The sequence below is a fragment of the Ranitomeya imitator genome, chromosome 10, assembly GCF_032444005.1.
Source record: "Ranitomeya imitator isolate aRanImi1 chromosome 10, aRanImi1.pri, whole genome shotgun sequence".
Taxonomy (NCBI): Eukaryota; Metazoa; Chordata; class Amphibia; order Anura; family Dendrobatidae; genus Ranitomeya; species Ranitomeya imitator.
The window spans coordinates 22,959,839-22,984,840 of NC_091291.1; the positions used below are offsets into that span (position 1 = coordinate 22,959,839).

At 45.0% G+C, this 25,002-nt stretch overlaps 1 protein-coding gene across 1 annotated transcript; it reads right to left on the minus strand.

The window, feature by feature from the left end:
- Positions 1-11,734: 11,734 nt before the first annotated feature.
- On the minus strand, positions 11,735-15,410 carry HAMP (hepcidin antimicrobial peptide). The gene is made up of 3 exons (XM_069742941.1): positions 15,277-15,410; positions 14,697-14,759; positions 11,735-11,901 (listed from the first exon to the last, which is right to left on the minus strand). The coding sequence occupies exons 1-3, from the start codon at positions 15,352-15,354 to the stop codon at positions 11,800-11,802; spliced, it is 243 nt and encodes an 80-aa protein (XP_069599042.1). The 5' UTR covers positions 15,355-15,410; the 3' UTR covers positions 11,735-11,799.
- Between the last annotated feature and the right edge of the window lie 9,592 nt (positions 15,411-25,002).

Below are 25,002 nucleotides of genomic sequence, written 5' to 3' on the forward strand. Positions count from 1 at the left end.
CTCTGTAAGAGAATGCAGGTGAAGCACCTGGTATCGAGTGCGTATCACCCACAGACCAATGGCTTGTGTGAACGCTTCAATGGTACCCTCAAACAGATGCTACGCATGCTGGTTGAGACCCAAGGGCGCGACTGGGAGCGGTACCTCCCACACCTGCTGTTCGCTTACCGAGAGGTTCCGCAGGCCTCGATGGGGTTCTCTCCCTTCGAGCTCCTGTACGGCAGGCGAGTCCGGGGACCCCTTGGGTTGGTAAGAGAATCCTGGGAAGAGGAGCCGAACCCTTCTGAAGTGTCCATAGTGGAGTATGTCATGCGCTTCCGTGACAAGATGCAGACCTTGACGCAGTTGGTGCATGACAACATGACGCAGGCTCAGGCTGATCAGAAGCACTGGTACGACCAGAACGCCCGGGAGCGGACCTACCACGTGGGTCAAAAGGTGTGGGTGCTGGTCCCCGTACCAACCGATAAGCTTCAGGCAGCCTGGGAGGGCCCGTACGTCGTCCACCAACAGCTCAACCCGGTCACGTACGTGGTCACGCTTGACCACGCTCGGGGTAGGCGAAAGGCCTTTCACGTCAACATGATGAAGGCTCATCACGAACGTGAACCTTTCATCCTACCAGTCTGCAGCTTGCCCGAAGACGGTGAGGAAGACACCCTCCTGGACTTGCTGGCCCAAGCCAAGGCCAATGGGTCCATCGAGGATGTGGAGGTAAGCGCCTCGTTAACTGAACCCCAGCGGGTGCAGTTGCAAACCACACTGGAACCTTTCCGGGTCGTGTTCTCCAACCGACCTGGGAGGACTGAGTTAGCAGTCCACGAGGTGGACACCGGGAATCACGCCCCACTACGGCGAACACCCTATCGAATCTCTGACCAGGTGCAGCAGATTATGTGCCAAGAGATTGATGAGATGTTACAGCTGGGGGTGATTCGACGGTCAAAGAGTGCGTGGGCCTCACCTGTAGTTCTCGTGCCAAAGAAGGACCGGACCACCCGGTTCTGCGTGGACTACAGGGGACTCAACGCCATCACAGCCTCTGACGCGCACCCCATGCCGCGCATCGAGGAGCTGCTTGAGAAGTTAGCTGGCGCAAAATACCTGACAATAATGGATTTGAGTAGAGGATACTGGCAGATTCCCCTGAGCCCCGAGGCGCAGGAGAAGTCCGCCTTTATCACGCCCTTCGGACTGTATGAGTCCACGGTCATGCCCTTCGGCATGAAGAATGCCCCTGCCACTTTCCAGCGGATGGTCAACCTCCTGCTTCAGGGTCTGGAGACGTACGCCGTGGCGTACTTGGATGACATTGCCATCTTCAGTCTCTCCTGGAAGGAACACCTGCAGCATCTCGAGGAGGTGCTCAGGCGAATTCACCAAGCAGGACTGACTATCAAGCCGGGAAAGTGTCAGATGGGCATGAGGGAGGTTCACTACCTGGGGCACCGGGTAGGCGGGAACACCCTGAAGCCAGAGCCTGACAAAGTGGGAGTGATCGTGAACTGGCCCACTCCCGTGACCAAGAAACAGGTGATGTCCTTCTTGGGCACTGCAGGGTACTATAGGCGCTTCGTAAAGCACTATAGTAGCCTGGCAAAACCTTTGACGGACCTCACCAGGAAGAAGCTACCTCACATTGTCAACTGGACAGATGGCTGTGAGGGGGCCTTCCAGGCGTTGAAAACTGCACTGTGCAATGCCCCTGTGTTGAAAGCAGTCGACAGCAGTCGACCGTTCTTGGTGCAGACCGACGCCAGCGAGTTTGGCCTTGGTGCTGTACTCAGCCAGGTTGACTCGGAGGACCAAGAGCACCCCGTGTTATACCTGAGCCGGAAACTTTTGCCGAGGGAAGTGGCCTACTCCACCATCGAGAAGGAGTGCCTGGCCATAGTCTGGGCCCTGCAGCGCTTGCAGCACTACTTGTACGGTCACACCTTCACTGTGGTGACCGACCACAACCCTCTGCACTGGCTAAATGCCATGTGTGGAACCAACGGCAGGTTGCTACGCTGGAGCCTTGCCCTTCAGCAGTTTGACTTCACCATTGAACATAAAACGGGCAAAGAGCATGGGAATGCAGATGGACTCTCCCGCCAGGGTGAACCTACTGAGGTGCCCATGGAGGCATACCGTGGGGTACTGCCTCCCTAGCGCACACCAAAAGGGGGAGGTGTCACGATATGGTATGAAATATCATAAGTTTAGTTGCTCGTCAGCTCATGAGGTGGGCTAAACCCCCCCCCCCTTCACTAGCTGACTCTACTTGTTTCTCTCTGGGCTACGGACTGTATGCTAGAAGGGGGTTTTATTGCCCTGGGGTCGTAAATTCCAGGCTCACAGGAAAGTCCCTCACCCCTCCCACCTTCACTAGTCAGAACTGGTAAAGTGGCTCCAAAATTCATGAAAGATCCTTTGTTTGGTTTTGGTACGATATTATGCACCATGTTTACGGTAAGAACACGAAAATATATACAGTTAGGGCCAGAAATATTTGGACAGTGACACAAGTTTTGTTATTTTAGCTGTTTACAAAAACATGTTCAGAAATACAATTATATATATAATATGGGCTGAAAGTGCACACTCCCAGCTGCAATATGATAGTTTCCACATCCAAATCGGAGAAAGGGTTTAGGAATCATAGCTCTGTAATGCATAGCGTCCTCTTTTTCAAGGGACCAAAAGTAATTGGACAATGGACTCTAAGGGCTGCAATTAACTCTGAAGGCGTCTCCCTCGTTAACCTGTAATCAATGAAGTAGTTAAAAGGTCAGGGGTGGATTCCAGGTGTGTGGTTTTGCATTTGGAAGCTGTTGCTGTGAGCAGACAACATGCGGTCAAAGGAACTCTCAATTGAGGTGAAGCAGAACATCCTGAGGCTGAAAAAAAAAAGAAAAAATCCATCAGAGAGATAGCAGACATGCTTGGAGTAGCAAAATCAACAGTTGGGTACATTCTGAGAAAAAAGGAATTGACTGGTGAGCTTGGGAACTCAAAAAGGCCTGGGCGTCCACGGATGACAACAGTGGTGGATGATCGCCGCATACTTAATTTGGTGAAGAAGAACCCGTTCACAACATCAACTGAAGTCCAGAACACTCTCAGTGAAGTAGGTGTATCTGTCTCTAAGTCAACAGTAAAGAGAAGACTCCATGACAGTAAATACAAAGGGTTCACATCTAGATGCAAACCATTCATCAATACCAAAAATAGACAGGCCAGAGTTAAATTTGCAGAAAAACACCTCAAGAAGCCAGCTCAGTTCTGGAAAAGTATTCTATGGACAGATGAGACAAAGATCAACCTGTACCAGAATGATGGGAAGAAAAAAGTTTGGAGAAGAAAGGGAACGGCACATGATCCAAGGCACACCACATCCTCTGTAAAACATGGTGGAGGCAACGTGATGGCATGGGCATGCGTGGCTTTCAATGGCACTGGGTCACTTGTGTTTATTGATGACATAAGAACAGACAAGAGTAGCCGGATGAATTCTGAAGTGTACCGGGATATACTTTCAGCCCAGATTCAGCCAAATGCTGCAAAGTTGATTGGACGGCGCTTCATAGTACAGATGGACAATGACCCCAAGCATACATCCAAAGCTACCCAGGAGTTCATGAGTGCCAAAAAGTGGAACATTCTGCGATGGCCAAGTCAATCTCCAGATCTAAACCCAAATGAGCATGCATTTCACTTGCTCAAATCCAGACTTAAGACGGAAAGACCCACAAACAAGCAAGACCTGAAGGCTGCGGCTGTAAAGGCCTGGCAAAGCATTAAGAAGGAGGAAACCCAGCGTTTGGTGATGTCCATGGGTTCCAGACTTAAGGCAGTGATTGCCTCCAAAGGATTTGCAACAAAATATTGAAAATAAAAATATTTTGTTTGGGTTATGTTTATTTGTCCAATTACTTTTGACCTCCTAAAATAACATAGTAACATAGTAACATAGTAACATAGTTAGTAAGGCCGAAAAAAGACATTTGTCCATCCAGTTCAGCCTATATTCCATCATAATAAATACCCAGATCTACGTCCTTCTACAGAACCTAATAATTGTATGATACAATATTGTTCTGCTCCAGGAAGACATCCAGGCCTCTCTTGAACCCCTCGACTGAGTTCGCCATCACCACCTCCTCAGGCAAGCAATTCCAGATTCTCACTGCCCTAACAGTAAAGAATCCTCTTCTATGTTGGTGGAAAAACCTTCTCTCCTCCAGACGCAAAGAATGCCCCCTTGTGCCCGTCACCTTCCTTGGTATAAACAGATCCTCAGCGAGATATTTGTATTGTCCCCTTATATACTTATACATGGTTATTAGATCGCCCCTCAGTCGTCTTTTTTCTAGACTAAATAATCCTAATTTCGCTAATCTATCTGGGTATTGTAGTTCTCCCATCCCCTTTATTAATTTTGTTGCCCTCCTTTGTACTCTCTCTAGTTCCATTATATCCTTCCTGAGCACCGGTGCCCAAAACTGGACACAGTACTCCATGTGCGGTCTAACTAGGGATTTGTACAGAGGCAGTATAATGCTCTCATCATGTGTATCCAGACCTCTTTTAATGCACCCCATGATCCTGTTTGCCTTGGCAGCTGCTGCCTGGCACTGGCTGCTCCAGGTAAGTTTATCATTAACTAGGATCCCCAAGTCCTTCTCCCTGTCAGATTTACCCAGTGGTTTCCCGTTCAGTGTGTAATGGTGATATTGATTCCCTCTTCCCATGTGTATAACCTTACATTTATCATTGTTAAACCTCATCTGCCACCTTTCAGCCCAAGTTTCCAACTTATCCAGATCCATCTGTAGCAGAATACTATCTTCTCTTGTATTAACTGCTTTACATAGTTTTGTATCATCTGCAAATATCGATATTTTACTGTGTAAACCTTCTACCAGATCATTAATGAATATGTTGAAGAGAACAGGTCCCAATACTGACCCCTGCGGTATCCCACTGGTCACAGCGACCCAGTTAGAGACTATACCATTTATAACCACCCTCTGCTTTCTATCACTAAGCCAGTTACTAACCCATTTACACACATTTTCCCCCAGACCAAGCAAAATGTGGAGTGTTTGTAAAGAAATGTGTACAATTCCTACATTTTCTATCAGATATTTTGTTCAACCCTTCAAATTAAACGTTACAATCTGCACTTGAATTCTGTTGTAGAGGTTTCATTTCAAATCCAATGTGGTGGCATGCAGAGCCCAACTCGCGAAAATTGTGTCACTGTCCAAATATTTCTGGCCCTAACTGTATTCGTATTCCCACTCGGTGTAGGTACCCATCCCTTGAAACTCGGGCTTCTAACTCTGTCTGGTAAAGAAGTAGGGTTTTCTCTGTAAATATGTATCCCAGATAGGACATATTTGATCTCATTAGAATGCTCACGTTAATCCGAGATGAATGATAGGTTTGGTCTGACTCTGTCATGTTTTGTAGTGAAGTTATAGAAATTAGAGAGAATAGTTTAAAGTTTAGGCAGAATGTAGAGAGAGGAGGGTCTGAATAAGCCAGCCCTTCTGTGATGTCAAAGCCTTAAGGTATTAAGTTTGTGGCAGGAGCCCCAGCTCAGGCTCTTCTGCTGATCTCTCCTTCTGGACTGCTTGTTTTCTGAAGCCAGCAGCACGTCCAAATGAGCTGGGACATATGGAAAAACTCCACTAGCCTGGATGCCTGTTATGCTTTAAACATGTGAGTGTTGCTTTTCTCATTTATTCCCTTTATGTTATAATTACCCATGTACATATTTGCAATTGTCTCATTTGTAACTTCTTTATAAAATATTTTTGATAAAGCACTGCCTAATTAATTTTAATGGGATATACTATTATATATTAGTTCGTTCTCCTGTTCTAAACCGTACCCTAAGTCTCTTGAAGGGAAAATACGCTACTGTTACTGTTGTGTTGGGTTAGCTTCGGACCCGTTTAATCGAAGCTGGTGGCAGCGAAAGTGCGCTGACTGTTGGATTATGCTGAAGCAACTGCGGGTTTGATAATTATTGTTCCTGCCTGAGTGGGAGTAGTTTACCGCGTCGCTGCAGCGTGCCCAATAGCCAGTACATAGCAGGCAGCCTTCCTGGCGACTAATTACCCAGGGTGCAGTACCTAATCTGACCTGAAAGTAAGGGGGCGCCAGAGAGCTGCAAGTGTTAAGTGGAACTGTAAGCGGGATATACATAAATCCCTGCAGTTTGTGGTATATTGAAAGCAGTGGGATACCTAGAATAAGCCCCTGCTGTAAGCAAGAGGCCAATAGCCTTGTGTGTGGTTTTTCATCACATCGTGGAGTGGAGGGATAACTAAGATAAGCCCCCCTGCACATGTGATAGCCGTCTGTTGGCCTAAAGTCACCCCGACCCGTGACGTAGGGGTGACGGTCACGGTGTGAATCCTGACCAATTGGTGACAGCGGTCAGGGGAATCGTGACACACTATATATGACGAGACACTCTGCTGGCACTGTATATGAGGAGACACTCTTCTGGCACTGTATATGAGGGTGCACTCTTCTGGCACTGTATATGAGGAGGCACTCTTCTGGCACTGTATATGAGGGTGCACTCTTCTGGCACTGTATATGAGGAGACACTCTTCTGGCACTGTGTATATGAGGAGGCACTCTTCTGGCACTGTATATGAGGGTGCACTCTTCTGGCACTGTATATGAGGAGGCACTCTTCTGGCACTGTGTATATGAGGAGACACTCTTCTGGCGCTGTATATGAGGAGACACTCTTCTGGCACTGTATATGAGGAGACACTCTTCTGGCACTGTATATGAGGAGATACTCTTCTGGCGCTGTATATGAGGAGGCACTCTTCTGGCACTGTGTATATGAGGAGGCACTCTTCTGGCACTGTATATGAGGAGACACTCTTCTGGCACTGTGTATATGAGGAGGCACTCTTCTGGTACTGTATATGAGGGTGCACTCTTCTGGCACTGTATATGAGGAGGCACTCTTCTGGCACTGTGTATATGAGGAGACACTCTTCTGGCGCTGTATATGAGGAGACACTCTTCTGGCACTGTATATGAGGAGACACTCTTCTGGCACTGTATATGAGGAGATACTCTTCTGGCGCTGTATATGAGGAGGCACTCTTCTGGCACTGTGTATATGAGGAGGCACTCTTCTGGCACTGTATATGAGGAGGCACTCTTCTGGCACTGTGTATATGAGGAGGCACTCTTCTGACACTGTATATGAGGAGGCACTCTTCTGGCACTGTGTATATGAGGAGGCACTCTTCTGGCACTGTATATGAGGAGGCACTCTTCTGGCACTGTATATGAGGAGGCACTCTTCTGGCACTGTATATGAGGAGGCACTCTTCTGGCGCTGTATATATGAGGCACTCTTCTGGCACTGTATATGAGGAGGCACTCTTCTGGCACTGTGTATATGAGGAGACACTCTTCTGGCACTGTGTATATGAGGAGGCACTCTTCTGACACTGTATATATGAGGAGACACTCTTCTGGCACTGTATATGAGGAGACACTCTTCTGGCACTGTATATGAGGAGACACTCTTCTGGCACTGTATATATGAGGAGACACTCTTCTGGCACTGTATATGAGGAGGCACTCTTCTGGCACTGTATATGAGGAGGCACTCTTCTGGCACTGTATATGAGGAGGCACTCTTCTGGCACTGTATATGAGGGTGCACTCTTCTGGCACTGTATATGAGGAGGCACTCTTCTGGCACTGTATATGAGGGTGCACTCTTCTGGCACTGTATATGAGGAGACACTCTTCTGGCACTGTATATGAGGAGACACTCTTCTGGCACTGTATATGAGGAGACACTCTTCTGGCACTGTATATGAGGAGGCACTCTTCTGGCACTGTATATGAGGAGGCACTCTTCTGGCACTGTATATGAGGGTGCACTCTTCTGGCACTGTATATGAGGAGGCACTCTTCTGGCACTGTATATGAGGGTGCACTCTTCTGGCACTGTATATGAGGAGGCACTCTTCTGGCACTGTATATGAGGAGACACTCTTCTGGCACTGTATATGAGGAGACACTCTTCTGGCACTGTATATGAGGAGGCACTCTTCTGGCACTGTATATATGAGGAGACACTCTTCTGGCACTGTGTATATGAGGAGACACTCTTCTGGCACTGTATATGAGGGTGCACTCTTCTGGCACTGTATATGAGGAGACACTCTTCTGGCACTGTATATGAGGAGGCACTCTTCTGGCACTGTATATGAGGAGACACTCTTCTGGCACTGTATATGAGGAGACACTCTTCTGGCACTGTATATGAGGAGACACTCTTCTGGCACTGTATATATGAGGAGACACTCTTCTGGCACTGTGTATATGAGGAGGCACTCTTCTGGCACTGTATATGAGGGTGCACTCTTCTGGCACTGTATATGAGGAGACACTCTTCTGGCACTGTATATGAGGAGGCACTCTTCTGGCACTGTATATGAGGAGACACTTTTCTGGCACTGTATATGAGGAGACACTCTTCTGGCACTGTATATGAGGAGGCACTCTTCTGGCACTGTATATATGAGGAGACACTCTTCTGGCACTGTGTATATGAGGAGACACTCTTCTGGCACTGTATATGAGGAGACACTCTTCTGGCACTGTATATATGAGGAGACACTCTTCTGGCACTGTATATGAGGAGGCACTCTTCTGGCACTGTATATGAGGAGGCACTCTTCTGGCACTGTATATGAGGGTGCACTCTTCTGGCACTGTATATGAGGAGGCACTCTTCTGGCACTGTATATGAGGGTGCACTCTTCTGGCACTGTATATGAGGAGGCACTCTTCTGGCACTGTATATGAGGGTGCACTCTTCTGGCACTGTATATGAGGAGGCACTCTTCTGGCACTGTATATGAGGAGACACTCTTCTGGCACTGTATATATGAGGAGGCACTCTTCTGGCACTGTATATGAGGAGGCACTCTTCTGGCACTGTATATGAGGGTGCACTCTTCTGGCACTGTATATGAGGAGACACTCTTCTGGCACTGTATATGAGGAGGCACTCTTCTGGCACTGTATATGAGGAGACACTCTTCTGGCACTGTATATGAGGAGACACTCTTCTGGCACTGTATATGAGGAGGCACTCTTCTGGCACTGTATATATGAGGAGACACTCTTCTGGCACTGTGTATATGAGGAGACACTCTTCTGGCACTGTATATGAGGAGACACTCTTCTGGCACTGTATATGAGGGTGCAATCTTCTGGCACTGTATACGAGGAGACACTCTTCTGGCACTGTATATATGAGGAGACACTCTTCTGGCACTGTATATGAGGGTGCACTCTTCTGTCACTGTATATGAGGAGACACTCTTCTGGCACTGTATATGAGGAGGCACTCTTCTGGCACTGTATATGAGGAGACACTCTTCTGGCACTGTATATGAGGAGACACTCTTCTGGCACTGTATATGAGGAGGCACTCTTCTGGCACTGTATATATGAGGAGACACTCTTCTGGCACTGTGTATATGAGGAGACACTCTTCTGGCACTGTATATGAGGGTGCACTCTTCTGGCACTGTATATGAGGAGACACTCTTCTGGCACTGTATATGAGGAGGCACTCTTCTGGCCCTGTATATGAGGAGGCACTCTTCTGGCACTGTATATGAGGAGGCACTCTTCTGGCACTGTATATGAGGAGACACTCTTCTGGCACTGTATATGAGGAGGCACTCTTCTGGCACTGTATATATGAGGAGACACTCTTCTGGCACTGTATATATGAGGAGACACTCTTCTGGCACTGTGTATATGAGGAGACACTCTTCTGGCACTGTATATGAGGGTGCACTCTTCTGGCACTGTATATGAGGAGGCACTCTTCTGGCACTGTATATGAGGAGGCACTCTTCTGGCACTGTACATATGAGGAGACACTCTTCTAGCACTGTATATGAGGAGACACTCTTCTGGCACTGTATATGAGGAGGCACTCTTCTGGCACTGTATATGAGGGTGCACTCTTCTGGCACTGTATATATGAGGAGACACTCTTCTGGCACTGTGTATATGAGGAGGCACTCTTCTGGCACTGTATATATGAGGAGACACTCTTCTGGCACTGTATATATGAGGAGACACTCTTCTGGCACTGTGTATATGAGGAGGCACTCTTCTGGCACTGTGTATATGAGGAGGCACTCTTCTGGCACTGTATATGAGGGTGCACTCTTCTGGCACTGTATATGAGGGTGCACTCTTCTGGCACTGTATATGAGGAGACACTCTTCTGGCACTGTATATGAGGAGACACTCTCCTGGCACTGTATATGAGGAGGCACTCTTCTGGCACTGTATATCAGGGTGCACTCTGCTGGCACTGTATATATGACGAGACACTCAGCTGGCACTGTTTTTGAGGAGACCCTATGCTGGCACTGTTTATAGGGGGACACTGTACTATGGTACTATGCTGGCCTTGTCCAAAATGTGGTCCACAAGTCTAGTTAATGACACTGGTGCAGAGGTGATCACCTTCCTGTAGATGGCGCTCCTGCATTCATTGTCAGTCTGCACATATTGGAGGACAGGTCAGGGGTAATAATCTCTCTTACCCCAGGGTTAGGGCATCTGCAGGATGTAGACAATGTGTTTTACAGCTCTCAGGTGCCTCCTAAAATATAACCTCAGGGGCCACAGCTGTGAATGACATGCAAATCCCCAGCCCTTCATTTTCCAGGCCCCATCAGTGTCTTAACATTATAGCACATAATGGTTTCCTATCTAACTATAGGCTTAACCCTGCTGTTCTGTTCGGTCTGGGGAGACCTATTTTGAACTTTGGTATTTTTTGGGGTGTTCAAGATGCGGTTCTGAAACTTGTGGTTGATTGACTTAAATGAGGATGGGTCGGTCGGCCACGGGTTTCAGAGCCGCATCTTGAATATTTTAAAGAATATTGAAGTTCAAGGTCGGTCATTTTTGACCAACAGAACAGCAGGGTTAAGGGAATATACTGGACAATCACATGCAGGACGATTCCCTAATTAATTATCAGTGATGCCCCTAGTGGTCAAATGTGACTTGTCAGGGATATGAAAACTATATGGATTCTTGCAATTTCCTGAGTTTTTGCATGGGATCATATTTTGGCAGAAACACCCAGTCTGATAGCTGTGTGGCCCCTGGGAGCCCAACTCTTGTCTGTGACCATAATTGCACTGCACTGGGGATGCTTCGCTCCATTGTTGACTGATCCCATCTGCAAACACCGGGTGAATGAACCCTTATTGACACGTTTTATGGAGACTGGATTGTCGCATTGGCACAGGCGCTTTTGCCAAAGCCAAAAAAAGCAGTGCGCCCTTATAGGAGGAGGGGCTGACAGTTCTTATTCTGCTGACAGTCCCCTATTGAAACGCAAGAAATCTATAAAACAACAGCTTTATTATCTATAGAAAAATATAATATAGAAAGGTCAGAGCATATATACACACACATATATAAAGAGATGAGTGAGGAGCAGCTTAGATATTGGGTGACCCGCCTACATGCCTCCCCCCTCTAATATCCATCGCTCAGATAATACTTTCTTATAAGGAGGTAACAGGTGTAGCAGTGCTGATCGGGTCATTCATGTGGTTTGCAGTCCTGTGCAAACATCGATTACACAATGTGACATCACTGAGAGGTCTGACAAAATCAGCGAAGAAGCTCGGCTCAGCTATTTACAGACGATTCCGTGTCCTGTGGGTTGAGGGTCCGGAGCATGTCTGGCAGGGGGTGGCGGCTCTATGTCCGGCAGCAGATGCCGCATTTCTTGTTATTGCAGCAGTTGCAGCAATAAGTGCAGATGGACAATACGGTGTGACGCTTCCTGCGGAAATAAGAGGCCTGGAAGAAGGAAGCGAGAAATTGTCACTGTATATAGTGTATATAGCCATGTATTTATGTCATCTGCCATCATCGACTATACATCAATAACGTCACCATCGGAGCTCACAATCTAATCCCCCTATCAGTAAGGAGGGCGGGGGAAACCGGAGGAAGCACAGGGAGGACTCACAAACTGTCTATTATCTATGCATCTTTTATATTATCGATCTATTAACTATCTATTATCTATCATCTATATCTATCTATATCTATTATCTATCTATTATCTATCTATCTATTATCTATCTATCTATCATCTATATCTATCTATCTATCATCTATTATCTATCTATCATCTATCTATCTATCTATCTATTATCTATTTATCTATTATCTATCTATCATCTATATCTATCTATTATCTATCTATCTATCTATCTATTATCTATCTATCTATCTATCTATCTATCTATCTATCTATCTATCTATCTATTATCTATCTATCTATTATCTATCTATCATCTATATCTATCTATTATCTATCTATCTATCTATCTATTATCTATCTATTATCTATCTATCTATCTATTATCTATCTATCTATTATCTATCTATCTATCTATTATCTATCTATCTATTATCTATCTATCTATCTATCTATCTATTACCTATCTATTATCTATCTATTATCTATCTATCTATCTATCTATCTATTATCTATCATCTATCTATATATCTATTATCTATCTATCTATTATATATCTATTATCTATCTATCTATCTATCTATTTATCTATCTATTATCTATTATCTATCTATTATCTATCTATTATCTATCTATTATCTATTATCTATCTATCTATCTATTTATCTATTTATTATCTATCATATATCTATCATATATCTATCTATCTATCTATCTATCTATTATCTATTAGCTATCTATCTATTATCTGTCTATTATCTATCATCTATCTATTATCTATAATCTATCTATCTATTATCTATCTATCTATTATCTATATATCTATTATCTATATATCTATCATCTATCTATCTATCTATCTATCTATCTATTATCTATCTATTATCTATCATCTATTATCTATCTATTATCTATCTATTATCTATTATATATCTATTATCTATCTATCATCTATCTATTATCTATCTATCTATCTATCTATCTATCTATCATCTATCTATCTATCATCTATCTATCTATCTATCATCTATCTATCTATTATCTATCTATTGTCTATTATCTATCTATCGTCTATCTATCTATCTATCTATCTATCTATCTATCTATCTATCTATCTATTATCTGTCTATCTATCTATCTATTATCTATCTATTATCTATCTATCTATTATCTATCTATCTATTATCTATCTATCTATCTATTATCTATCTATCTATTATCTATCTATCTATCTATCTATTACCTATCTATTATCTATCTATTATCTATCTATCTATCTATCTATCTATTATCTATCATCTATCTATATATCTATTATCTATCTATCTATTATATATCTATTATCTATCTATCTATCTATCTATCTATCTATTTATCTATCTATTATCTATTATCTATCTATTATCTATCTATTATCTATCTATTATCTATTATCTATCTATCTATCTATTTATCTATCTATTATCTATCTATTATCTATCATATATCTATCATATATCTATCTATCTATCTATCTATCTATCTATCTATCTATCTATCTATTATCTATTAGCTATCTATCTATTATCTGTCTATTATCTATCATCTATCTATTATCTATAATCTATCTATCTATTATCTATCTATCTATCTATTATCTATATATCTATTATCTATATATCTATCATCTATCTATCTATCTATCTATCTATTATCTATCTATTATCTATCATCTATTATCTATCTATTATCTATCTATTATCTATTATATATCTATTATCTATCTATCATCTATCTATTATCTATCTATCTATCTATCATCTATCTATCTATCATCTATCTATCTATCATCTATCTATCTATTATCTATCTATTGTCTATTATCTATCTATCGTCTATCTATCTATCTATCTATCTATCTATCTATCTATCTATCTATCTATCTATCTATCATCTATCTATTATCTATCTATTATCTGTCTATCTATCTATCTATCTATCTATCTATCTATCTATCTATTATCTATCTATTATCTATTATCTATCTATCATCTATCTATCTATTATCTATCTATTATCTATTATCTATCTATCGTCTATCTATTATCTATCTATCTATCTATCTATCTATCTATCTATCTATCTATCTATTATCTATCTATTATCTATCTATCTATCTATCTATTATCTATCTATTGTATCTGTCTATATCTAGCTCTCTATTTATTTATTTTCCAAACTTTTCTAAACGTTCTGAAGTGTGCACCGAATTTGGCGCAAAATAAAAAGAACATGAGAACCATCTGACAGCGAGCCAGACGTCTCCAGTCTCCAGTATTGAAAGACGGATTTACAAAGAGAGAGATTGTCAGTAGATATAAAGAATTATTGTAAAACTAGGAAAATATCTCGTTGTTCAACGCAATCGGTGACTGCCATAATTAAGGAAAAAAAATCTTTATATATACACTGTATATATTCTCTAACATAAAGGTGGAAAATGTTACAAATAGTCAATTGGATAATTTGGTGCGCGTCAAATTAGGCAAGTGTCTCCAATCAGTGTGAAAGGAATAGTTAATGGACTGCGATGTGATTAGTGGTCACTATGTGGTTGGAGGAGACTCACCAGGTCTCCGGACTCCTCTGTCGAGTGCACGGTGAGACGATCTGCAGAATCCAGGATCTCATTCTGCAATGGCAGAAACACGAAAATAAGTTTATAAAAGGCAGCTCTTAAAGGGACAGCTTCACTTAAAGGGGAGTTCCATTTTGGCATTTCTTTGCTTAAACATGTAGAGCTAGTCATATGTAACAACTTACTAATATACATTCATTACCTCCGATGCTGCCTTTACGTTTTGTAGCAATTTAAAAAGAAATCTGATTCTAAAACAATTTTTTTTATTCTTCCGACTTAGGAGTCTGTTTTTAACCGTAAACATATGTCAAAATAAGTCACACGACTCTTTAATTTTTGACAGTAAGTGTACTTATTTTAACTCATTGCTAAAGGTAAATGAAGCATAATAAGTAATAATATCCTATTAGTAAATTGTTACCTAAGTCCGTCTCTATGTGTTAAGTGAAAAAAATCCAAAAGTAGAGTTGCCCTTTAAGTGAAGCTGTCTCTTTAAATTAAGTGATGCATAGCTCTATGACTATGGGGAACAGTATAGATACAGTATTTAAGTTGAATATTGACTTACCCCTCTCACAGAGGCGCTGAGCCCCTGGTGGGTGAGCAGAGAGAGGATGAGGATGAGGCAGAGAGTGGAGGACTTCATGTTCTCTGTGTCTGGAGGTGAAGGCTGTGTGCTCTGCAGGTGAGGCCGGTCTCTGATGCTGCTCCACCTGCACGGACAGAGCTGTATTTATTGGCAGCGTCCAGCCCAGAGGTCACCGCAGAGGTCACGTCTCTGATAATCCCTGGCGCCTTCTATTTGTCTGTTTATTTCTTTACTGGAAAAAAAAAAGCAGATTTCCAAATTCTCACCAGTTGTTCCGGTGTAGGTTACATTGGGAAACATTGGAAAGTCCTAAGGGCTGAGGTTATTTTATACGTAGTCATTGCTAGGAAGGGGTCAGAGCATCGCAGGTTCTGGGAACTGCGCATTACAGGTATAATAAGAGTCATAACAACAAGGCGAAGAACCTAAACATAAAGGCAATGCGTATGAAAATAATTGTTAGTATTGGTCATGTCCAATGATCGAGCATCCTGGAGACGCTCGGTACTCAATCAAGGATCCAAATACTCATGTGCCATGCTCGATTCCCCACCATGCACGTTTCGCGGCTCATTTTCAGCTACTGAGCTAGTTTTCCTTTAATTAGAATCACCTGGAAAACTAATTATCACATGTGTTTTAAGATTGATTTCAGTGATCCATTGAGCCCTGAGACACAATACCATCCACGAGTTTATTTGAAAAAACAAAACAATTAAATCTTTATGACACTTAAATCTAATTTGCATAATTATTTGGAACACAGTGTATAACCAAAAGTCTTTTCAGGGCCAATTTAAATAATGATATTCTCTAATAAAGCCACTCTTAGCTATGTACATAATATAAAAGGCACAAAGCGACGGGGAAGCAGATGTGATGCTGATGGTGAACGCAGTGGCTGAAGCTGTGGTCTAGGTAAAACTGTGTCTGCTGCAGGAGCGCAACAAACACTCATCGACAAGACCTAACTTCCTGTCCCACTTTGTAAGGGGATGCGGGACAATACTGTTGAAGTTAGAACAGTGAGAGCAAGTTGGGGGTTGGATGGCAGATAATGCTTCCTGTCTGTTTCCCAGCACCACCCTGTCTTCCACACACTCGAGTCTCACTAGCCAAGAGTCTGGAAAACATAATGCTCACCCTGATCCTCCCACCATGGTGAGTCCCAGGGGACAAGTGATCCCACACTCGGACACTCCAAGGAGCACTTTACCTTTCCATTTATGGCTTCTTCTAGCCTCTCACCGTGCAAGTTTCAAGAGGAACATGAGGAGATCGTGTGCGGTGATGCCCAAATCTTTGAACAGCAAGGATCAGAAGCCGAGAGTGAAAAACGGCAATTACAGTCTAAAGAGGTGGATGATGAGACACAGTTACCAACAAATTATGTTAAGTCAACAAGTTAGGAGGAGGATCAGAGTGAGGGAGTGGAAGACGAGGTGGTGGATGAAGAAGTCACTGTTTTAACAAGGGAAGGTGGCACGTAGAGCCAGCTTTGCAGGACAGAGGGGGAGGGAGCCAAAGCACTGCAACAGGCAGGAAGAGGCAGTGGGGTGACCAGAAAGAGAAGACAGTCAACTGTTCCTGAGAGCACCCAACGTCAGACAGATTTCAAGCCAAGGGTTAAGTGTTTTCCAGTCTGGTGCTGAAAAGAACATGGAGAACATATTGGGGCGTGATGGGAAAACATAGGGGCAGGATGGGAAAACATATGGGGGCCGGATGGGAAAACATGGGGGCAGGATGGGAAAACATATGGGGGCAGGATGGGAAAACATGGAGGCAGGATGGGAAAACATGGGGGCAGGATGGGAAAACATACGGGGTCATGATTGGAATGAGCTAAATGGGGGGCCAGGATGGGGGACGTTTTTACAGGAAGGTGCCAGGATGTAGGACATTATCATTGTTGGGGCTGCTAATGGATATTATTACTGCTGTGATGTATTTTATGTTTAACGATGCTGTTTTCAATGGGGGGGGGGGAAGTCCTGTTACTGTTCAGGGTGACACTGTAGCTTTTTTTCTTCACCTGATGTGGTGTAGAAGTTGGGAAAAAATTGGGGAATGTGCTCTGGAAGTAGAGCTCTAAATAACTGTTATTTTCTGCAGAAACGAGTCCTGAGTGGAAGAAACAATGGCGGTCTGCGCTGGATGAAGAAGCAAAGCGAAAATGAATATCTTCAACTAAAGACGACACTGGTGAGTCAGTGTGTTAGCTGTACACTTTCCCTGTTTACTATCTATAATATAACTGCAGTGTTGCGAATGAGTGAGAGACAGCGAGAGAATGAGAGAGAGCGAATGAGATAGCGAGAGAAAGAGCGGTAAAAGTGATGGTGGTCTGCACTAGATGAAGAAGAAAAGTGAACGCATGAGTCCATAATCAGTGTCTGTGGGTGACACCACTGCCTCTTCCCCTTATATGTCCCCTGTCCAAGACACAGGTGCAGATTTCACCCACCCTGCACCTGTCATTGAACCTTCTCATCAGCAATCATGTCCACTTCTTTGTTCCAGTGCAGTGTTCAGCTGTCCCTACCCCAAGCCTTGGAACGCAAGCAGAAATAAAGCACCCAAACACTGAATGGTCACATTTCCAGACAGCTTGCCCTGTTTTCTGCAACCTCATGGCGGCAGCTGACACTCAGTACTTGGTCCCAGTCACCACTATTTTTCCCAGTGTGCCGTCCCCTCCTTACAGCAGCACGTGTCCCGTAACATCACCCATGCCCTGACCAACGCAGTTACTGGGAAGGTCCAGTTAACCACTGACACGTGGACAAGTGCTTATGGCCAGGGACGCTACATTTTCCAGACGGCACACTGGGAGACCCTTGGTGAGCAGCGACGACACCATAATCACCATCCCACTTCGCTGTCTACTGAAACATTGGCTGCTCACAATTAAAGAGGAGGATGCGGACCGGCTGGAGATGGAGGAATAAAGTAGAAACGGTGATTCTACTCGGCCCAGTAATCTCATAGAGAACTTATGGAGGGAGCTGAAGCTCTGAGTTGCCGAGTGCCGGCATCAACACCTTAATGATTTAGAGATGATCTGCAAAGAGGAGAGGAGCAAAATTCCTCCTGAGATGTGCGCAAACCTCATCATCAACTACAAAAACCGTCTGACTGCTGGGCTTGCCAACAAGGGTATTGCCACCAAGTATTAAGTCTTGTTTGCCAGAGGGATCAAATACATATTTATCACTGCAAAATGCAAATAAATTTATAGAATTTATACAATGTGATATTCTGAATTTTATTTTTGACATTCTATCTCTCAATGTTAAAATTAACTGACTCTTAAAATTATAGACTGTTCATGTCATTGTCAGTGGGAAAACTTACAAAATCAGCAAGGCATCAAATAATTATTTCCCCCATTGAATAGGGGATAGTATTATAGTAGTTATATTCCTGTCCATAGGAGCAGTGTAACGGGGTCTACTGTGCTGTAGTACCTCTTACAGCACCCCCCATGTTTCAGGAGGTCCACTCCGCTTCTGCTGGACTCTGAATGAAGGACGCTGGCTAGAATTTCTTGATTACATGGGAGCATATAAAAGCTGACTGCTACTCCAGGTATTTCCAGTCTAAAAGAACACACTTTATTTACAACACACAGAATATATAACACAGATACACAGGGCAGGCCAATAGAAAAAACAGGCCAGTCATACATTACAATAGCCGCAGGGGGCCGGAGCCTGCTGGTATTTACTGGGGGAATTACAAAGGTGGGGGGAGGTCAGAAAGAGAATATCTTGTCCAGGGGCGCAGCCTGTGGACTGATGCATTTCACATGGAAACTATTATACAGAATATATATATAGCATAACATATTCTTGGTGCTGGGGGTTCTGTATCACGGCTCCCCTTTTCAGCGACGCGATCGGCATACACAGTCTGATCCTTAACGGATCGGTTTGGGGATGACCGAAGTTTATTGGGTTGGTACGAGTTCCGTTTGTCGACTTAGTCCATCGGCATTACCATTTTGTTTGCCAGGTCTGTAGTGGATGGTGAAGTCCAGAGGTTGTAGGGCTAAACTCCACCACAGTAATCTAGCGTTGTCTCCGGAGACCCGATTAAGCCAGACTAGGGGATTATGGTCCGTTAGGAGGGAAAACTGTCGTCCATACAAATATGGTTGTAACTTTTTGAGTGCCCATACTATTGCCAGGCACTCCTTCTCGATGGCCGCATAGCTCACTTCACGGGGCAGTAGTTTCCGACTCAGGTAAGCTACCGGGTGTTCTTGGCCGTCTGGCCCGACTTGGCTTAGTACTGCCCCCAATCCAAACATAGAAGCGTCTGTGTGAACGAGGAAACGTTTAGTTGGATCGGGTGCGGCCAATACAGGGGTATTGGTGAGGGCGTCCTTTAGCTGGTGGAAGGCTTCCTCACACTCTGGGGTCCAGGTCACCTGGCGGTGTTGGTTCTTACGGGTCAGATCAGTGAGGGGCTTGGCCATGCTGCTGTAATTGGGAACAAATTTCCTGTAATACCCCGCTGTCCCTAGAAACGCCATGACCTGGGTTTTAGTGTGTGGGGTGGGCCATTTGGTTATGGCCTCAATCTTGGCGGGTTCTGGCTGCTGTTTCCCACTTCCCACCTAATGCCCTAAATACTGAACCTCTGCTTTGCCCACGTGACACTTGTTTGGGTTCAGGGTGATTCCGGCCTTGTGAATCCTGACCAATACTGTCTCTAGGTGATTTAGATGCTCTTCCCATGTCGCGCTGTAGATGGCTATGTCATCCAGGTAGGCACAAGCATAGTCCTGGAGACCATCCAGAAGCCGGTCAGCCAGCCTCTGGAAGGTCGCCGGGGCAGTCTTCATCCCGAATGGCATAACTCGAAACTGGAATAAGCCAAACGGGGTGACAAATGCCGACTTGGGAATCTGGACTAAGGGGAATCTGTCAGTAGCCTTTGCATAGATCGATGGTGGTCAAATACTTTGCCCCTGCCAGCCGGTCTAACAACTCATCCACACGCGGCATGGGATACGCATCCGTCACTGTTTTCTTATTGAGGTTACGATAGTCTACACAAAACCGTGTAGTCCCATCCTTCTTGGGCACTAACACTACAGGGGATGCCCAGGGACTATTTGACTCTTCAATGACCCCTAAACGTAACATCTCTTGTATCTCTTGTCGCATCCCTTCTCGTACAAACTCAGGGACGCGGAAGGGGGGTTGTCGCAGGGGGGTCTGATCCTGGGTCTCAACCTTGTGCTGTGCCAGGCGAGTGTACCCTGGTCTCCCCGAAAACATCCTCTGTCGCTGCCTCAACAACTCCTCCGCCTGCTGTCTCTCCCGGGGACCTAAGTCTTCACCCCAGTGTACCTGGTCCCATGTTTTAGACTGAGTCCTCTCCCGTAAGACATCAGGCAAGGGAAGTCCGGCTAAATCCTCTGCTTCAGGTGCACAGATGGCCACTACCTCTTCAGGGCGCTCCCGGTAGGGCTTCAGCATATTCACGTGGAACATGCGGATAACCCTGGGGTCGTTACAATCGGCGACATTATAGGTGGTGTCGGCTAATTTCCCCACTACCTGGTAGGGCCCCTGCCATGCAGCTTGGAACTTGTTCTGCCTGGTGGGATCTAACACCAGGACCTTCTGTCCTATTTCCAAGGTGCGTTCTCTGGCCCTCCGATCGTACCATAAGCGCTGGCGCCGCTGGGTCGCCTGCATGTTCCCACGTGCAGCCTGGGTCAGCTCCTGTAGGCGGTCCCGGAATTCCAGCACATAGGGTACAATAGGTACCCCTTCTATGATGCCCTCCTCTTCCCAGTGTTCTAGAACTAAGTCTAGGGGTCCCCTTACCCGTCTCCCGTATACCAGTTCGAATGGGGAGAACCCCGCGGATTCTTGGGGCACCTCTCGATAGGCAAACAGGAGGTGAGGCAAGAATTTCTCCCAGTCCCTGTAGGTCCTGGTAAAAGTCCCAATGAGTTGTTTTAACGTCCCGTTAAAGCGTTCACACAACCCATTGGTTTGCGGGTGGTACAGGGCACTTCTAATGGACTTTCCGCCGCAGAGCTTCCACAGTTGGTTGGTCACCTCTGCTGTAAACTGGGTACCCTGGTCTGAGATAATCTCCTGGGGAAATACAACCTGTGAGAAAACCTGGAGCAGGGCAGCTGCCACCGTCTCTGCCAGTATGTTAGGTAACGCAACCGCCTCTGGATACCGTGTGGCATAATCTACCACTGTCAATATATACCTTTTCCCTGACGGACCGGGTTTGGCTAACGGCCCTATCAGATCGACCGCTACTCGGCTAAATGGTTCCTCCACAATGGGGAGGGGGCGTAATTTGGCCTTGCATCGATCTCCCTTCTTGCCATTGCGCTGGCAACTGTCACAGGTCTGGCAGTATTGACGAACATCATAGGTTACCCCCGGCCAAAAGAAGTTTTGTGTCAGACGATGCCTGGTGTGACTGACGTCGAAGTGCCCGGCCAAGGGTATGTCATGAGAGATTCGCAGTAACTCCTGCCTATACTTCTTGGGAACTACCAGCTGTCGTTTTATAGTGGGGCTCGTCCCTGTGTGGTGCTGCTCTGTGATCCGGTAGAGGAGTCCCTGTTTCCATATAAACTGTTCCCCTTCCAGTACCCCTCTCCCCTCCTGTGCCTTCCCCCGATATCCCTCCAATGAAGGATCCTCAAGTAACTCCCTCTTAAATTCATCTGGGGTGGCCCAAGAAATGTGTCTGGCTATGGGAATACGTGTAGGGCTGGGATGTCTTACCTGGGCCTCCTCTGAGTGTGATTCCGCCTCCGCAGCTCGAGCTTGTCTCCGGGTGGTCACAGGATATGTCTCAGCCAGAGGGGCAACCGAGAAGGCAGACAACATAGGCCCCAAGTCATTTCCCAGCAAAACGTCTGCAGGCAAATCCTCCATCAAGCCGACCTTAACAAGGCCATCCCCAACTCCCCAGTTCAGGTGAATCCTGGCAGTGGGCAGTCGATGTATAGCTCCCACTGCTACACAGACTGCCACTGTCCAGTCCGTCTTCTCTTGGTCCCGGACGAGGTGAGGCTTCACAAGGGTCAAAGTTGCTCCAGAATCTCTTAGTCCCTGCATGCGTTTCCCATTAACCCACACGACCTGTCGATGCTGTTGTCGATTATCTGCCCGGGCTGCCTGCACGGGGTCTACTTCATGCAGCACTTCCTCCATGTATTCCACCCCTTGGTTAGTTGTAGCCCCCAATGCCGGGTCAGCTTCACCTTGGTAGCAGTGTACAGCGGCCCGGCGGAAGGTAGCTGTTCCCGCCTTTGGCCACTGGGTATGCTGAGTCCGGTTGGGACATTGTCAGGTGGCTCAGCTGACGACAGGAGTGGCATCGTGCCCCAGGGGAACTGTGGTAGGCCGGGTTTCTAGCTGGTCCCCCTACAATCTTCGGTGGTTTGGGGCCCTCCAGGTCCATGGGCGGACCCCTAGTGACCATCTTTGATCCGGACAACTGAGGCCTCCTGGCGTGATGATGTTCATCGGCCAGACGAGCGGCTTCCTCAAGAGTCATTGGCCGCCTGTGCCGAAGCCTTTCCTGTGTCTCGGGGGTTAGTCCATTAAAGAATCGCTCTAACAAGAAGAGCTGGACGACGTCCTCCGTAGTGGTTGCTTGTCTCCCTTGTACCCACTGTAGCAGTGACCGCCGTAATTTACAGGCCCATTCAGCGTGGGTATCGGTTACTCATTTTATAAGTCCGCGGAACTTTTGGCGGTATGCCTCTGGTGTCAGCGCATACCGGGCCAAGATCACTTCTTTGATCCGCTCATAGTCCATACAGTCCTCATCAGGTACCGTGCGATAGGCGTCCGCTGCCCGGCCTGTCAGCTTGCTGGCCAGAATCTGAACCTGTTCCTCCGGCTTCAATTGATGAAGGGCACACTGCCGCTCAAAGTCCTGCAGAAAGCCATCGATGTTTTCCTCTGCCTCCCCCAACTGTCAGAAGGCATTGTACTGGATCTTTTTGTGGCTAACTGTTGAAGGTACCTGGTCGAAGGCCAAAGCTCCCCTGCTCGCTGACTCTCCTCTCTCCGCTCTGCCATCTCCATCTTGGCCAGCTCCACTTTGGTCCGCTCTTCCATCTCCATTTTGGCTAGCTCTATCCTGGTCCGCTCGGCCATCTTTTCCTTCATATGAGTACACACATCAGCCATCACCTCTCGTATGATCTGTACTGCAGGGTTTGGGCCATAGAACACCAGTCTGTTCTTTACCTCTCTCTGGAATTCAGTCTCCTCCACGTTCACATTGGGGGGCGCTGCACTGTCGTGTTCCATGATGGCTGCTATCAAATCCGCTTTGGTTTTGTTGCTGGCGATTAACCCTCGGGCTTCCACCAGATCTTTTAATGTAGTCCTCTTTAACTTCTGGTAGTTGTCTTCCATTCTTTCCTTTCCTCCTGTAGAAGGGGTATCACATCCCGCTGTCTGCCACCAGTGTAACGGGGTCTACTGTGCTGTAGTACCTCTTTCAGTACCACCCCGTGTTTCAGGAGGTCCGCTTTTGCTAGACTCTGAATGAAGGACGCTGGCTAGAATTTCTTGATTACATGGGAGCATATAAAAGCTGACTGCTACTCCAGGTATTTCCAGTCTAAAAGAACACACTTTATTTACAACACACAGAATATATAACACAGATACACAGGGCAGGCCAATAGAAAAAACAGGCCAGACATACATTACAATAGCCGCAGGAGGCCGGAGCCTGCTGGTATTTACTGTGGGAATTGCAAAGGTGGGGGAGGTCAGAAAGAGAATATCTTGTCCAGGGGCGCAACCTGTGGACTGATGCATTTCACATGGAAACTATTATACAGAATATATATATAGCATAACATATTCTTGGTGCTGGGGGTTCTGTAACAAGCAGTATTATAGTAGTTATAGTCTTGTACGTCGGAGCAGTATTACAGTAGTTATATTCTTGTACATAGGGAGCAGTATTATAGTAGTTATATTCTTGTACATAGGGGCGGTATTATAGTAGTTATATTCTTGTACATAGGGGCAGTATTATAGTAGTTATATTCTTACACATAGGACCAGTATTATAGCAGTTATATTCTTGTTCATAGGAGCAGTATTATAGTAGTTATATTCTTGTACATAGGAGCAGTATTATAGTTGTTATATTCTTGTACATAGGGCAGTATTATAGTAGTTATATTCTTGTATATAGGAGCAGTATTATAGTAGTTATATTCTTGTACGTAGAGGCAGTATTATAGTAGTTATATTCTTGTACATAGGGGCAGTATTATAGTAGTTATATTCTTGTACGTAGAGGCAGTATTATAGTAGTTATATTCTTGTATATAGGAGCAGTATTATAGTAGTTATATTCTTGTACGTAGAGGCAGTATTATAGTAGTTATATTCTTGTACATAGGAGCAGTATTATAGGTGTTATATTCTTGTCCATAGGAGCAGTATTATTGTAGTTATATTCTTACACATAGGGGCAGTATTATAGTAGTTATATTCTTGTACATAGGAGCAGTATTATAATAGTTATATACTTGTACATAGGGGCAGTATTATAGTAGTTATATTCTTGTACATAGGGAGCAGTATTATAATAGTTATATTCTTGTACATAGGGGCAGTATTATAGTAGTTATATTCTTGTACATAGGGGCAGTATTATAATAGTTATATTCTT